The 18,640-nt window shown below is 35.7% G+C and overlaps 1 protein-coding gene across 6 annotated transcripts in view; it reads right to left on the bottom strand.

Moving 5' to 3' along the window:
• Positions 1–18,640, bottom strand: part of gatad2ab (GATA zinc finger domain containing 2Ab) — an 81,457-nt gene that overhangs the window by 3,969 nt on the left and 58,848 nt on the right. For 5 of the 6 annotated variants that reach the window (XM_048165379.1, XM_048165390.1, XM_048165398.1 and 2 more), the window contains 7 exons: positions 7,881–8,139; positions 2,064–2,193; positions 1,799–1,927; positions 1,624–1,695; positions 1,400–1,519; positions 1,116–1,310; positions 24–288 (listed from right to left, as the gene is read on the bottom strand). In XM_048165379.1, coding sequence (XP_048021336.1) covers positions 24–288; positions 1,116–1,310; positions 1,400–1,519; positions 1,624–1,695; positions 1,799–1,927; positions 2,064–2,193; positions 7,881–8,139 — 1,170 coding nt within the window. Of the gene's footprint in view, positions 1–23; positions 289–1,115; positions 1,311–1,399; positions 1,520–1,623; positions 1,696–1,798; positions 1,928–2,063; positions 2,194–7,880; positions 8,140–10,632; positions 11,104–18,640 lie in introns of those variants that run through there. The other variant, XM_048165408.1, reaches the window with a different exon arrangement.

Below are 18,640 nucleotides of genomic sequence, written 5' to 3'. Positions count from 1 at the left end.
GTGCTTTACTAGGCTGTACCCACTTTTAGCTAGTGTATCTAGCAGGTTCTGCACCACCATCTCCAGCCCCACCAGGTAGATGAACTCATTATTGGCTGCCGAAGGCAGGAAATTGAGCTCTGGTGCTGGAGGTTTAGGTGGTGGAATCTCAAGGAGGGTTTTCTCCAGCTGTTTCCGTAACGCAAGCTTGGCGGCAGCCTGCCGGCTGGCGGGAGAGTCATTGGAGTTGACAGTTGAGGTGCTGCTGCCCAGACCAGACTGAGAGGTCTTCAAACCAGTTGAAGAGGCCTGGACATGTGAAAACATGATGGTGAGATGATTTCTATAATATAAGTTTATCAAGACAAATTTGATATTGTACACAGAAATATAAAACATATCTTCCATATTGCAAGCATTATAAAACCTAATAAAACCTTTTGTTCATTGCGTACTTTGTAAAGTATATTACTTTTTATTATGGTATTTATATGAAAAAATATATAGTTCATATAATATAGCTACTCTAAACATAATAGCAAAAAAGTAAAATGATAAACTTTTATACGCTTACAAGTTAGTAGTTTTTAATGCTATAAATACAGTAATATAAAATGTATATATCACATATATACATACAATAAAATATTTACTACTACTACTACTACTACTACTACTAACAATAATAATATAATACATCTATATAATATAAATATTTATATATAATAAAATATGTATAATACAGCTACTGTACCAAGTTAATTTGAGCATATGATATCAAAAATTAAAAATTTTTACTAGTTTTTAACATTATTAGTGTAATGTTATAAAATGTATACAAATTATAAAATGTAAATGTTCAAATTCTATAATTGGAAAGTTTATCTTATAAACTGTATATGCTTATAGTTAGTAGTTTAAAATACAATATTATTAAAAATGCATAAAATTATTACAAATGTATAAAACTAAAAAGTTAATACTAAAATATTACTAAATATTAAATTCATATGCTCATTAGTAGCTTTAATTGTAAAAATACAATATAAAATATGTATAAATATAATACACCTATATAAAATATATATATAAATAATAATATATATAACTGTAATTATATAGCAAATGACAGCGACCTGTGAGACCAGGACGTTTGTGCCGGATACACTTGCCACGCGGATCAGGCCCTGCTGAATGATCCTCTGGCCCTGCACCTGCACGGTGGGTACGGAGGTGCGCGCGCCCAGAAGAAGAGGAGGGGGACCAGAACCCGAGTGCTGCTGCTGCTGCTGCCGTAGGGTCGCAATCTGCTGCGGGGTCACGGCAATGGGCTATAACACACAAACGTCGAAAAAAGGGATTCATTTCAAAACTAAAATACGTTTTTTATGAGTAAAAGAACAGCTTAAGCAGTGCATACCTGTGAGCCTCTGACTAAGGGTGGCATGACTACGGTATTATGAGAGCCGTGCTTGGAGACCTGCGCTCCACCTCGTACCAAAGGAGGAGGAATGACTGTCCCTGAGTTTCGGTTGGAGACCTGAAATCAACCCACGTATTTAAGTCTCAATAGCTCTTCACAGTTCAACTTGTAAAAACACATGTCCTGCGTGAACGGCCCCTTACAGACCGAATGGCACTGACCTGTAGGGGTCCTTTAGTGGATGAGATGCTGCCCCTGACGAGAGGTGGAGGAGCAGCCACAGAATTGGTTGACTGCAAAACAAAAGGAGTTAGTTTGAACCTCAAGCGTAGAGTCAGATTTGACATTATTTGTTGTTGTGTTATGTTCATCTTACATTTTTTTTAAACCCGTTACCTTTTGCACAACGTCTTTTTGGGTCTGACTCTGCCGGAGTTTCTTCAGCAGGACGAGTTTGGCCTCCTGCAGACGCAGTTCTTCTTGCAGCTGCTTTATGATGTGCTCACGTTCGGCCGGGCTGCTTTTCTGCACGTGCCATGGAGAAGAAAAGTCACGTTAGCAAATGACCGGGACATTTAAAGCAAGAAGTCTGTGTGAAAAATTTGACAAACTACCTTATGCAAACGATCTGTAAATATAATGTCCTAATACGTGACATTACCATTAGCATCTCAGTATCCGTCTTCTTAAAACTGTAGCTGACCCCATTCATACAAGGACTAGAAGGCTCATTGTCCGACAAAACAATGACATCATCATCTGGCGTCGGAGGTCGCTCTTTCTTTATGTCGCTGAGAGAGACAGACGGGGAAACATGAGTCAAGGCTAAAAAATACAATGTTAATCACTGGAATATTCAGAATTGTATACTACTCATGCATTATATAGTATGTGTATGGGAATTTTCTGTATGAATGAAATACCCGGATGACCTACTAGGCAATTTGCTAAAATACGAAAATGTGAAGTACATAACAGAGCACACTGCAGTACTTTATCCCACAATGCAATAAACTCTCTCAAGACTCATTATTTGATCATACTACCAAAGATTTGTACACAAAGCTAGATTAAAAATGCAAAAAAAAAAAAAAGAAAAGAAAGAAAGAAAGAAAAAATATATATATATATATATATATATATATATATATATATATATATATATATATATATATATATATATATATATATATGTAAAAAATCATCATCATCATCATTATCAATTTCTGATTTTTTTTTTATTTGATCATACCACCAAGGATTTTTACACAAAACTGGATTTAAAAAATGAATTTTATATAATAATAATAATAATAATTATTATTATTATTATAATTAATTATTAATTAATATTAATGAGTTATAATAATAATTATAACAACTATTTCTTTATTCATTTTTTTTTATACTAAAAGATTTTTAAACAAAACTACACTGCTATTTTTTTTTTTAATTTTATATCATAATAGTAATAACAACGATTACTATTATATAAAATAAAAGGAAATATTTTGCATTTATAATCAATGTATCATTATAATTATAAACATTTTGTGTTTATTATTATTTTTCTTTATTCATTATTTCTGATTGTATGTATTGATTTATTTTCAGATACAACTACTGGATGTAACATGCTGATTTACATCATGACAATGTAGTGTACTGCTGTTTGAAATGTTTAGCATTATTTGAAATTACTTACATCTTAGAAAAAAACCCCTGCATACTTTAAGTATGCAGTATTTACTATATCCTAGTGGCCCACTGCTCCTTGCCTAAAGCTGCATTTCATGCACTGCCCACTAGAGGTTGTCCTATGACCGCTGTTTGCACATTTGGTAAACAAAAACACTTCAAGGAGTTGCTCTTCAAGGAAGAGGCGCAAGAAGTTTTAAAAGGTCTCTTAACATGAAAATAAAACATTTTTACAGTTAGATTAAACATAAGCCGCTCCCAATTAAAATCAGCCCTAACAAGAGAATCACAAGAGCAGTGTCACGTTGACGACTTCTAAGGACAGTAGTGCTGTACCCTGAGTGGGTCTACAGCCCCTCCTAAGGGAAGGAGAAGGGGGATGGGATGGCTAGCGTCCAGGCTATTGTGTGTACTCCGTCCTCAACTTTCACTGCAGACAGGGTGCTCGCATATCAACAAAGACACCCTCTTTCATGCTTCTGCTCCAGCCGCTGATGGGAAATCTTTCGCTTATAGGATAAAGGTCAAATACTTAACATCTCCAAACAACCCACTCGTCTGTAGTGAAATTGGCTTCTTGGGAGCAACTGTAGCAGCTACATTTTCTAAAGACGACGAGTTATATTTGCCCGCGGACAACGCTAGGGTGTTAATGTGTTGCTATGGCATTTCAGGTTGTTGTTAGGCCTTTGTTTAGGTTTTCTGAATGGACACATACTGGTCTAAGGTCTGAAGAGTTTATTCCCAAGGCATTCTGGTCCCTAGATATGCAAGAAGTTCCTTCATACTGAATTTTGTTTGTGCATTTTACCGCTTGTGAAAGCTAAAATTGTAATTAAGATTGCCTCGAGAAGTAATAGTCACACACTTACGTTTACTTGCTGACGTGATGCTAATGTGTTATGTGGTTGCTATAGTGTTCTAGGTTGTTGTTAGGGCGTTGCTAGAGTTTTCTCAGAGGATGCATACTGATCGAAGACTAAAAAAATCATTCTGGTCACTAGATATTGATACTGAAGTTCCTTAGTACTTACATTTTTATGCATTTTATCACCCTCTAAGCTCAAATGTGCAATTCCAAATTGCCTCAAGAAGTAATAACACACAAAAAGACGCACATTTTGTGTCACCGCCATTCACAAATCCTCTCCCGTGGCCTAATGGGATATTAAAGTGTCCATCGTATGCGCACTCCAGAATCTCAAGTAGGTCATCCTGGGACTTTTTGCCTACTCTGTGAATACGGACATACTTCTTTTGTCACAGACTGTTTTCCGCCTACTATATAGTAGGGAAGTATGCGCTTTCAGATGTAGCCTAATTCTAAAGAATTTATTCCCAAGTCATTCTGGTCCCTAGATAGATCCCTTGAAGTTCCTTCATATTTTGAGTGTGTGTGTGTATTTTATTGCCCACTAAGCTAAAACTGAGATTGCCTCAAAGTAATAGCACACAAAAAGCTGCGCATTTTGACGCATCTCAACAAGTGTGGCAACAAGTATGGTACCCTTTTCATCAGGCAACAGACGAGATGAGGAAGAAGGGTCAAGTAAACGGCCCATTCAAGTAAATGGACAGGAATAAACATAACATATCCCTGGACAGCACTTCAGTTTCCTTAAAAGCAATCTGTCAAAACACAACATGCCCAAGTTTACTGGAATCACTGCGGTCCTTCATGGGAATTTATCTTATGACGTGCACAACCAGAAATTCACCAGAAGTGACTTTATATCACTTCCTGTGTATTAACCAGCACCAACAAGATCACATGATGTAAGAATTTCCCTCTGGTCACATGACTCACACCCTCCCTTTTCTTTAACTGTTCCTGCCAATGTGGAAACCATGGCAACGGCCGGTTCAAACCAGTTTGTGACATAGTCCTCGTTTTGCAAAGTCAGGCAGGGTTCAGGTATGACGGAAAGTGCTTCGGACTGCTGCTTCTTTCTTTTTTGAAGTGGGGCAGCGTGCCACCCGAGGGAAGACTGACGTGCTGAGCAAGCACATACTCGAGTGTGGCCTTTGGGAAGAGTTGAGCATACGACGGTCGTGTTTGTGGAGTGTGACATCTTTCAACTCAACTTTCTGCCCCTCCCCCATCCCACATGGCATCAGGCCACCTCCTTTGTCCTTTATCATGAGCTCAACTCTGGTTCATCACTACTTCTGTTTGGTTTTTACATTAATCATGCAATCACAAACAAACAGGAATTGCCTTCAGTTTAACATGCAATAAGTTTAACATTCAAACAAACATTTTGATATTAACTATCATGGTGTATATGTTTTATTAGCATTTCAAGATCTTTTTTATTATTAATGGAATCGTGGAATCTTTTGAATAGCAAACACCCAGAACACCCTAGCAACCGCACAGCAATATGATAAAAACAAATAAGAACAGCTTTGCAACTACATTGCAATGGCCCTGGCAAGTTTTATTTAGAAAATGCAAGATATCTACTTATACTTTTCTGCCAGTATCGATACAATAATAGAGAATGGACAGGAACAAGAATGTAATGTCCAAGTGTAATTATGTTAATATTAATTGTAAAACTTTCACAGTACAGTTCAATTTGTTAAGGTTAATTTCTTGGTATACTAATTAATTCAAGTTGTATAGCTTAACATTATTTTATGCATTACAAATGAACATGAAATATATATATATATATATATATATATACACGGGGGGGCTGGGAGGGATTTCCCCCCTTCTGGTCTATGTATCCCTGCCTCTGCTGAATTATTTTTATAACATATATTTTTATTTTTATATTTTATATTTTAATAAAATATCCCTAACGGGTGATGCTACTCCACAAACCAGCAACAGAGCATATCAAATACCAAAAATAAAAATCTTTTTTTAAAACATCACCAAGTAAAACACTGCGTTTATATAGAACTGTGTCTTTACGACCACAACAAACGGGACACTTTTCAGACGCGCATTCCGGCTTCGCCTCAGAGCCAGGCGCAAGAGCACGAGCACGGTGAGGACGAGGGACCTTCAGTTGAACAACAGTGAACTGCGGTCAGATGAGATGTTGTCAGGCTATGTCGGTAAAACTCAGAAAAATTAACATGACTGTCCAATCAGCCGTTACACTGTGCTCGTGGCGCGCACTCAAGAATTGTATGCTCAAATGCGCCGGCGCGCTCTGCATAATTACTTTATTATAGCTTAAATAAAGCGCAAAAGAAACTACGAGCAATGACCGTCGTTGTTCTGTTGTAAGTTAAGTCAAGAAATTACCAAACATGCGATTAAATCTGCCTCAAAACTGTGCATGCATGTATTTGTTGACATGGTTTTAAAGCTATCGTTATCAAATTTGTTGGCCTTAAAACGTCTTAAAAATGCACATATGTACACCAGCGAAATCTAAATTTTCTCGGGGGAGCATGTCCCCGTACCCCCCTAGCAAACAACATTTTCTGACCTCGGTAATTATGAAACCCTGCGTACGGCCCAGCTTATATTCTATCTAATGAAATCTGAGGTAAATGTGCATTTCTCCAAATGTGCGCACTTTTGGACTTAAAAGTTTGTACGTGTATGCACTGTGATCAAAAATAAATGGGACCAAACGCAATTGAATGTAAAGGTTTGTGTCTCATTATTCTATTAATAACTACCGATTGATTTTGCATTTCTATCAGAAATTAAGAATTACTGTCATTGTAGTGGTGCAAATATCTAAGCTATCTAATAGTTCAAATCTCAAGGTCAAATCAGAAGATTTTTTTGTAAAAATGTTTCTGTAACAGCTGCCAAAAATACATGGACAAGCCACGCAAAATCGCGCTCAGTATCGAAGTCGATTCATCTTCGATACTGAACCCGATTTTGCGTGGCTTGTCCGTGAACTACGGCTCTGTCTATTAAAAGGCGCTCCATTTGAAAGCAGGTGATGGCGATTTAGCGGTAATCAGGGAACCGGCTTTACTGACGAAATGCGCTTTACTGATAAATTACACTTTAAAATATATTAAAATACTTTTAAAAAAAAATTGTAGTCGTATTCAAAATATTACTTTTATACTGTATTTTTGATCAAATAAATGCAGCCTTAAGCCATAAGACTTCTTTAAAAAAACATTGGAAATTGACCTGAACCTAAGCTTTTGAAAGGTAGTGTTTATTATTAAACTAGAATAATAAATTCTGCAAAGGTTGTTAGATCTTATTCAATTAACTAATGTTATTTAATTGAACCTTGCTGTAAAATGGTACCAAATTAATATTCAAATGCTGTCACTCGTTTATGCACTCAGTTCTTTTTCTGTGCATTACTAAACTTCATTGGAAAAAATCAAGTAAAAAAGCTCACATGCTTTTTGGCATGGTTTCTGACTTTCTACAATCCCAAAGTGTTGTTATTTTTAAACGATGGACCAAATTTGTGGAATTTAAGTTAAACTCGAATCGTACGCAAGGTATATAAAAAAGGCCTAAAAACAGCAAAGAAAAAAGCACCACCAGACCAAACTCAGGCTGTCCTCTTTTGCATCTACTTGATACCTTGTTTACTTTGCATTCAGCAGATGCTTTATATTCAAAGCTACTAGCAGGAAGTCTCAGCGGAGCAGCCTGAGGTTAAGTGCCCTCAACACAAACACAAAAGTGAAACGGCAGGACCAAGATCACGCTAATTCTTCAGTTCACAGGTCACTACTACCTGAGATCAGCGTTGGTGTTAGCAGCTCTGTTATTTTATTAAAAGGAGTTTTGGGAATAAAAATACGTTATGTTCGACCTGTGATCTACCTCTTAGATGTGCTCATGTCCACAGGCTCGTCACTGGTCTGCACCTCCACCTTGATGGTGGCCTTCACCTCCCCGCCCCGCAGGATGTTAGCCACCTTGTTGGCCTGTTCGCTTTTAGTCTTCAGTCCATCTACAGCTCCCAACTCTCCTCTTTCCAACTTGACCCTCTTCAAGTCGCCTTCCGAAGCAGGGGCATCTCGCTCCAGCGCCCGCTTCTGACTACGAGTCTGACGCCCCGCGTCTTCCGACATCTTCTCACCTGTAAAACATCATCACAGAGTCAAGCATATTCAGGCAGATAGACTGTTATAGTATATAGTGTAATTTGTCTTCATGACAAATATGTACACACAAGTGTTAAAACCAAATGAATACTTAACACATTTAGTCAATTCACACAAAAATATTTTTCAACAAAGTTGATAAACTTTGGAAATGAAAAAATGTAGAGAGCATGAACAGATGTTTTTAGGTGGTGTTCACACGGGATCTGGATCATCTGATGCCAATAATCTCGAATTGGCTAAATCTGATAAACTGATCTATCACTAATTCAACATTATACAATATCAAGGACCCAGATTTTATTTTGGTCATCAAGTGGTGACCTAAAACAATACCAAAATTATATATAATTTATGATTTTCCCATTTGTTGAGATTAAGATTGAACTCACAATTTATAGGTGGGAAGAAAAAAAAAAAGAAAAAAAAAATTATATTTCAAATAAATGCTGTTCTTTTAAACTCTGAAATCTATCAACTAATACAACATACAATATCAAGAACCCAGATTTTACTTAAGAAATCAAGTGGCGACCCAAAATAATACCAAAATTATTTATTGTCCAAGAGTAAACAAAAATGTGTAAAAATAAATAAATAAATAATATAAACCATAAAAAAAACAATTAAAAATAGTTTTATTAAATAATTTGTTGTGATGTTTGTTTATTGTAGAAAAAAATAAAATAATTAACACTGAATATGGTTTCATTTTTTTACTCCAAGAGTAAAAAAAAATGTGTAAAAATAAATAAATAAAATAAACAATAAAAAAACAATTAAAAATATTTTTATTAAATAATTTGTTGTGATGTTTGTTTATTGTAGAAAAATAAATAAAAAAATAATAATAATAATAACATTGAATATTTTTTTAAACACTGAATGTTGTTACTACTACTACTAAAAAAAAATATATATATATATATATATATATATATATATATATATATATATATATATATATATATATATATATATATATATATATATATATATATATAAAAAAAAAAAAATTTGTTGTGCTTTTGAACAAATCAAGAATTGTCTGTATAGTTTGAGTGTTTAGTTTCTAAATGTCTCTTGGTTTGCCACAGCCAATAGTTCAACACACGAAACATTGCAGATGATACAAACCATGTTCATCTCACTGATCCCATATTTAAAAACAGAATAAAGTTACATAAAAAGAATAAATAGGCCTATGTGCAAAAATTATTTCATTTAACAGATTAACAAAACAAAAACTGACTAGTATACGCTGAGTTTTGGTTCATTTTTGTGACGCGCTCCACAAAAAAGCAAAACGAGATGGCACATGCTTGTTTTCTTTATTTTACAAAAGCATAATGTTTTGAATTTGCGTGTACACAAATAAATGTATGAAGAAAAAAAAAATCTTACTTCAGTTCTAGCATTTCTAACTAGACATCGCAGCCTGTTTATCAAAATAAAACAATCAACTAAACAAAAAAAAAAGTTACACTGCTCAATTTAAATAGTCCATAGTACAATCTGTGGTGTTCAGCGAGACCACCACCCCACTGTGGTGTGATGCTAAACACATTTCTGTGCGTGTGAAGGATTATGTTTTACGTCGATACTAATACACAAGAGAAGTACAAAGCCTAGTTTACACAATAAATAATAGATTAGCATCCAAATACATTGTGAATATGGAATATGGAGAGAGGTAGGCTACTTGAGCCCAATGCCAGTTTCTGTTTCAGTTCGCTTTGGCTTGACGCATATAGCTAGGCTACTTATACTTTCATGTTTACAACTGTGACAATGAGCGCTTACCAGGATCAACTAAACGCTGGATTTTCAAAAGTATGTGAATTTCTTGGCTCCACTGTTGCAGTAAACTTGCACAACTTTCTTAAATGTATAATTTATTAGATGCACGCCGGTCTGTTATTGTAGGGACATCGACTTTACATTTCACGCCCCTAAACATGACGCAGAACAAAGCGAACTCTGATTGATTGAGTTACATGTTAGTCAAACGTCCTCTTGGGTGGTCCTTGGCCAATGAAAGCTGCAATAGAGTCCAGACCTTCTGCAGTCAGTCAGAAGGTCTGGCTTCGTGAGACTAGTTTAAGGTTGTTAATCATGAACATCCCTAACTTCGAACGATTAGCTGCATTTGACATGGTTTTTCCTTGTTAATCCTTTCAGAACAGATCTGCACGCTTTTTTGGGTCACGACCCACCGGTCCAGAACTACAGGTATATGATGTTTGTACCTGAACAAGACAACTAAAACAACAGTTTTTAAAAGTCATAAATTGGCATTTCTTAAACGAGAGTCGACAGAGGCCCACAAACAGGAAAGACAATCACACCAAGCAGAAGCCTGAATTGTGCCAGGCTTTGAGCTTTAAAATACGCATGCAAAGCCACTTAACAGGAAGCAAATCCATCATTTGGGCACATCAAGGCACATATGAGACGTGCCGACCTACCTGTCTTACAAATGATATCAGCCATCTGATAGCAAGACAGCTGACTCAACACCCAGGCCTGCACTCATCTGCCATGACATCACTGGGGCTCCACATGACCCTTCCCAAGATTCCATGGGACACATAAAGCATTTCCCCTGAAAACCAGTTTGAACCGGTCGGTGGACGCAGCCGAGAGACTGAAGCAGGTTTTTAACCCCTTGAGAGACTGACTGGCAGCGAATGCGGCCACACAGACGCAGGAGTTTTGCCAGTGGGGGGAAGGGCCGCATGCATTCCAAAACACAAGTCTTTCAGAGATGAGGAGGAAGTGTCCGCCCCTTTGTTGCTCACAAAATAACAACCACCACAGTGGTCTGGACAATAAAGGTAGTCAATACACCAAACGACAAAACAGAAGCAAATTTGATCATGCTGATCCAAAAAAGCTAATGCAAATTGTATTTGATCACCATAAAATTCATGACACTGAGAGTTTGTCTCTTTTGATCCATGACACATTTATTTTTGGTTATCAAATAAGGATTTTTAAAGATTGCACTCACAACTTATAGGTAATGAAATATTTATTAGAAACGTGTAATAATAAATCCTAATAAAGCCTTGGAAAAAGTACCTATAGTGGGGAAAAAAAAAATAAAAAAAAAAATATATATATATATATATATATATATATATATATATATATATATATATATATATATATATATATATATATATATATATATATATATATATATATATATATATATATATATATATAGAGAGAGAGAGAGAGAGAGAGAGAATTTTTTTTTTTCCCCACTATAGGTACTTTTTCCAAGGCTTTATTAGGCCTGGAAACCACTATTTCCAAGATTCTGAAGAACATGAAAGCTAAGTATGTAACAATTTTTTTTTCTTGATGCATCAACTTCAAACAGCTTTCTCATAATAAATTGTTTGAATTGGCCTGTAATTGAATAATCCAATACTTAAAATACTAATAAACCCTAATGCTAATAAATAGTAAAGCGACTTCACTATCACACAAGTAAATGACACTTTTCTCACAACCTACTCGAAACCTACTCAAAACTAATTAAATAACTGACAGCAAGATATTTATAATTTTACAAAAGATTTCTATATTAAATGTTTTTTTTTTTACTTTCTTTTCATAAAAAAATACAAAAATAAATAAAAACTTAAAATGTATCATGTTTTCCACAAAAATATTAAGCAGCACAACTGTTTTCAGCATTGATAATAAGAAGTTTTTTGTTGATCAGCAAACCAGCATATTGATTTCTGAAGGATCATGTGACACTGAAGACTAGGGATGTGCCGATCCGATACTCGGTATCGGTTCTGATTCTGCCATATTTGCCGGATCGGGTATCAGTCAGACGAGACCGATCCAAATCTGATATTGTGTTTAAACTATTCTGTGTTATTGTTAAGCCCCACAAAAGACACCAAAACATTATAAAGCACCATACATTTTTCATGCACTATATTTCAAGTGTTCTGAAGCCATTCCATAGTTTAATGTGAGGCACAGAAGAACATTTAAGTTGTTAAATTCAAGTTCACTTAAACTAAACTCTCCACTGCGGCTGTCAATCATTCAGCATTCAAGCTGTGTGACTCGTTCAGTTACGACATTCCAAGATTATTCAATGATTTTATTATTATACTTGATCTGTAGATAAAGGTCTATGGTTTTGCATTAAAGGACTTTACCTTGCTGCCGTTTATTGCCGTTTCTAAATCATGTCATCTTTCTCCCAGGTGTCTGACAGATCACAACACTGGAGTAGAGAGCACTATGAATTGTTCTACACGCGCACGGGATGCGCATAAGCCCTTTGTGCCACTTTGTATTAGAGCCTTTCATTTTATAATACTTTTGCACAATGAAAGAGTATTAATAGCCTTTCTTGTTCTGTCCTATCTATCATATGTTGCTGCCTCATTAAAAAAGCTGCACTATACATTAAAAAAAAAAAAAAAAAAAGTCTTTTCATTTCATAATATATTTATTAGGGCTGTCGATTTAACAACTTAATTAGATTAATTACGGTAAAAAATAACCCGATAAAAATTTTAATGAGTGCAATATCACACAAGTGCTGTTTTTGTCCTGTAGCCTATATAATGAGAGCAAATGCAATACTGATTTTATAAAACAATAAGTTAATATTGTGATATTTTAGACAATACTGTCTATTTTGATATATAATATCTTTATATATAAATATATTAACTTGTTTTTTTAACATATTAACATATTTTACAACAATACAAAGAGCAAGTTTAGTTTAGCTGATTTAGTGCTACACTTATACACTTATTCATATTTGTTCCCCACTAAATGTTTTTTTACTAAATGTTTAGATTTTATACAATTATTGTGCACTCATGATTTTTCTAGAGTAACTTTTGCTGCTGAATTATCCACTAACAATTTATAATGGTACTGTGTCATAGATTATGATCACGTATTAATCACAATGAAGTTTAATCACAATGAAGTTGTCTGTATTTAGTAGACTGTGTTTAACACACAAAAGAGTGATTATCAGTTCAATGCACAGAGGTCTAGAAATTCTACATTGATTTAAAAAAAACTGCACTGTATCGGATCTGTATCAGACTGGAGTAATGATACTGGAAATCATCACAGGAATAAATTACATTTTAAATATATTAAAATAGAAAAGAGTTATTTTAAATGGTAATCATTTTTCACAATATTACTGTATTTTTGATCAAATAAATGCAGCCTTCAATGGTGGGCTGAAGAGAAAGTAGACAAATTATGCTACAACCATACTAAGTAACCATACGGTTTCCCATCAAGTTATTTTTGGTGAAAAACAGTAGTTTGTCTTGAAAGTTATACTGACGAAAGTTCCTATTAATGCATTTTTAAAAAATACTGAATTAGCTAATTTCACAATTCACAAATCTTAAATCTCATCTGTAAGATCTATACCCCTGTGAATCACAATTATCTAAATTAAATTATCTTAACAGTTGGCTTAAATGTTGTTCTAATGTTTACACCAACTTCTGGTCAATTTTTTTGTAGGGTTACAGATATAATCGTCAACGTAAATGAACACTGGACAGGGCTCTTGAAAGTAGGTCACCAAACCTGTCAATGTAAACTGACAGTTAGAAATGCAGTCAGCCGAGTCCATTGCACAATCACATGTCCACCAGCAAGAAAATCATTAGATAAAAGGAGTCTTTTCTGTACATAAATGACATTAAACAATGTGACATTTAACATATGACACTAAAGAGACTTTTTAAAAGTACACATACTACATCACAAATGATCTCCAACTAAGACAAAGCGAAGCTTTAAGAAAAACTTCATTTCACCTCTTAATGTCATACTGAGAACAGGGCTGCCATGTTTTCATACTGAGCGACCAGTTTAGTTATACACAAGCCACTTGTTCTGGTTAGGAAATGGATGCTTGTTGCTAAAGCTGCAGACACGTGGCTTGCACAGCCTCATGGGAAGCGGATGGCATCAGATATACGCAACACTCATGCCTCTACAACACCAGGGTTTGAAATGATGAATCCAAACACTACACATTTTCGTCACTTTCATATAACCGAAGCTTCAAACAGGCCACAGTGTGACGCAAGACAGGAAGCTTAATATTTTAATATATGCAGAGGATTATTTATACATCAGTGTTTGTGTTTTACTAATCAGATTGAGACGTCATTTAAACCACATGCCACATAAAAGGTCGAGCATTTGTTTGTTTACTAACAATTACACTGAGGTAATACTCAAATCTTAGTGACGTCTGTATTCGATAAAGCGTTAACAGCGGTGTATTGGATTGTCTTGAACTGTGTGAAAAACATGTCTGTTCATGCCACGCCAGGGCGAGCTGGGTGTGCGGTGACTATCCTCATGGGGCCTGCTGAAGAAGAGTCGTCTGATGTAATGACCGCCCTTAGGGTGCAAACCGAGCAAGACAATAGGGGGCATCGCTAGTGCTATACAACAACACAGCATGATGGCAATACAACCCAAACTGGATTGGTACATTCAGCTGGTCAACAATAAGGAAAGACGAAATGGTCACTTTACCATTTGGTTTTCTGTGACAAATTCTGCTAGTAGACTCAAACTTGTCATCTAGGTAAAATGATCAAGCTGATTGACACAAATGAGATTTAGTTGAAAATCGCAAGAATGACCTGTGATAGTATCAATAAGAATGGATTGAGAATTTTAAACCAATCAGAAAAGTCCAAAAGAAGTGTTTATGCATTTATGTCTTTGAAGTTTTCTGTAAAATTATAACAATAATTTTCAGCTATTGTTGGAAATGTTCTTTGTACAGAAAACTAAAAAAAATATATGTATATTTGAAAAAGGTAAAATAATATTTTATATATATGAAAACTTGTGTTATTTGACTGAAAATCATGAAATGCAAAGCAATTCAAGTGCATTTTACTTAATCTAGGGCTGTCACTAACAATTATTTTGGTAATCGAGCAACTGGTCAATTATTTTGACAATTAATTGAGTAATCAGATATATTATAATTTTTAAAAAAATTTTGTGAAATAAAAATAGTCCCTAGATAATACTCATTAAAATGACTGAAAATACATAATAACAACAAGACAATAATAATTGGTTTACAAATTGGCCCTCAACTAAGTTGATTAGTAGTCGTTCATTTAAGTGATTAGTCGACTAATCTCGCGTTTATATTAATAAACCACATAAGTCATTATAATGAGCCTTTAATCGCCTATATAATACATAACCTAAACAGCGTTCAACCTCATGCAATAAAGCTTGCTGCAGTGGATGACTTTCGGTTCATTTAAATGTAGAAATTTCAAGCTTTCCATACATGTAGTTGTCATGTCTGTGAGGCAAGTATACGCTGAGTTTCGGTTCATTTTTGTGATGCGATCAAGTTCACTGAGACCAAGACAGTAGAAAGCGCATCCTGTTTGTTTTCATTATTTTACAAAAGCACAACGCTTTGTTGTTATTGTGAATTTAAACAAATAAAAGCAAACATTCACAATTTCGAATGTTGCATTACTCTTATCTGTATGACCAAAATTATTTTTTTAAGTTAAATGCGAGTAAACCGGCACCTCCATGTCATGCAGTAAGTGCGGTCTTCATACAAACTCTTAGATACGTGGCAAATAATAGCGCACATTTATGTAGGACTAAGCTAACAGCGAGCGGACTTGTAAAGTTGCTACTACTTGCATGTTTCAACTGATAAGCCATATTTGAGGTCGATGGATGAAAAGTGAATGTTTGGATTTCCTGCCATTAACGATCTGTCCGTCAAAGACTGCGTGGTTTCGCCACTTCCTGTTTATTTATTTTTTTCCTGCTTTCTGCGGTTTTTCAATTCATGGATTCAGTTCAATGCAGTTTATGTATTCTTGTCCATGGAATGCCCCACTTCCGGTATTTAATTTAACCTGATATTTAATCAAGGAATCATGACAGCCCTAAACTAATCATCCTGTAATGAATGTATTAATCATTCTACGATGATTGGGGTGATTTTGTAAGTGAGTGAATACGCATAATGAACAAATTACAAGCATAGATAAATACAATGGAACAAAGATACAAATTAAATAAATAGTGCTTTATATATTTCAGGTAAGCCTAACAGTATTCAGGTACAGAAATTGTATAATCAATTAACAATCCATACTAGACATCGCACATCCTGCGGAAAACAATATATCGTGCAGCCCTAATATGCAGTGAAAGACGATTTAATGCAATCACTGTAAAAGATTTTGCCATAAACTCAACTCAGTCAAGCTGATTTTGTAAAACAGCTTATCACCTCGACGAGAAATATCGTCGTGTTTTAATATTGCGAGATCTTGTGGCAAGAGATCTCATCACAAAGGTTTGCAAAGTGGTTGTTAGGTGGTTACTAACAGACCAAGGTGAAATGAGCCCCTAAGTATTGATATTCTTCAGGGTTAGTTATACTTTCAAGTTTAACACAGTATTAGGGGTTTCGAGAAACCGTACGGGCGATATAATCGATGCTCATCTTAGCAAACACCACTTTTTTGCACATTACCACAGGTCACCTTAAACAGAGAGGAGAACCAAGACACAGGCCAAACTGCACAGGACTATCATGTCCAAGTCTAAGTGTTTCCTGAGAAGGACAGAAGAGTTGCTTTAACAGAGATTGTCCAGTTCAGAAGGACTTCCTGATTGAGTCACCAACAAATTTCTGAAACAATCAGATAAGTGTTGAAAAACAAAGTTCCAGGTAAGTCTAACATACTACAGATGTTCCTCTGGATCTCTAACAACTAGCTCATCTTGTCATCCAACAATGGCGAAGTGGCTGCCAAGAGGGTTGAGCCAAAGGTGCCCCTGCCGTCTCCAGTCCTGCATATCAAGGGTTAAGCCCTGCCATTTTAACACCACAGACAGATCAGGCCACGAGGGTGTTACCTAACAAAATGGACGTTGTTAACCCTGTATCTGCCGGAAGATCCACCTGGTGTGCCCCCTAGCAACAGGACGACACAGAAAGAAAGTACAGACGATTGCTTTTCATGTGGGCACAAAGAATAACTTGTGCTGTAAGAACAGTCACGAGCAGCCACCCCCTCTCCACACACACACACACACACACACACACACACACACACACGACACACACACGCACGCACACGCACGCACACACACACGCACACACACACGCACACACACACACACGCGCATCTACCCATCCCCCACTGTGATCTCAAACAGACTAGAGTGCAAATGTACACTGACGCATACACATTTACAATACTGGTCTTCAAATCAGTTATAGTCAAATTGGTAGATAAGAATAACCAGCATCATGGCACCAAAGTGAGTTTAATTTACAGTAATTACTAGGGACTGTCAAGACGAATTACTTGTTGATTAGTGAGGTCAACTTGTATTTTTTCAACTTCGATATTTTAAATTAGCATGCTAAAAGATGATAGTAAAACGATTTCAGAGAAGTCATCTTTGAGGTTAAATCCCTTTAAAGCACGACTGCCATAGACGAACACATTCAAACAGATTGAACATCATGTCACAAGTGTTGCATTTTTAAGTAAAAAATAATCCTTTTAAAAATGTTTTAAAAAGGCACTGATCTTGTAAACGCCTAAGAAACACATCCAATTAGCCTAATTATATTGTGTGGTTTAATTAGCATGCAAAAAGACCCCTCTTGAAAAAGTTGTGTCTAAATTCATTCCCTTTTAAACGCTGTTGCTGCCGTTTTTTTTAACACCCCGCATGAATGTTGCATTTTTAAAATGGTGTGGCAACTTTACAAATGCAAACCAGCTCAATTATATACAAGTATTAAGATTGGTTAAAGTAACCAATCAGCTAGTTGACTGTAAAAATCACATACCTACTCAAAAATTGTAGGTCTATGAGAGCTATTTGATTGTTACAAATCCAGGATGTATGAACAAATCCATACGGACAGTTCACCTTCATAATCCCGTTGTCAAACTTAACTAATCGGCTGAAGACTTAATTTAGATTGAAGAACTTATTTTGAATGGCAGCCGGATTCTGCAGTTAATCTCTCTGGTGTGTCGGGCTGAGAGCCAGATCAACAAGAACTGACAGAGGAAACAAGTGGATTGGCTTGGTCTGATCTTGGAAACTTCTGCATTTTGATCAAATATTGAAGCGTATTACCCCAGACATGATTCTGAACTTTGCAACGACATCTTATTTTACTCATTTGTGGTGTACACTAGTGTGTACCATACAATAAATCATGCAGTTTGTTGAGGAGAGGTGTGCTATTACTTTACCAAGCGATCAGATTTACGATTTGCACATGGCGGACAATAAGACGGGCAACAAAAAAAATCAAGCCGTATCTAGGACCTGAATACCATCACAAACATCTCTTCTATGCTGGAGCAAAATGGACATATAGGGAAAAACAAATAAGCCCCA

The sequence above is a fragment of the Megalobrama amblycephala genome, linkage group LG2 (assembly GCF_018812025.1).
Source record: "Megalobrama amblycephala isolate DHTTF-2021 linkage group LG2, ASM1881202v1, whole genome shotgun sequence".
NCBI classification, from domain to species: Eukaryota; Metazoa; Chordata; class Actinopteri; order Cypriniformes; family Xenocyprididae; genus Megalobrama; species Megalobrama amblycephala.
The sequence above is the reverse complement of the archived record's forward strand: the minus strand, read 5'-3'. Positions and strand labels throughout refer to the sequence as shown.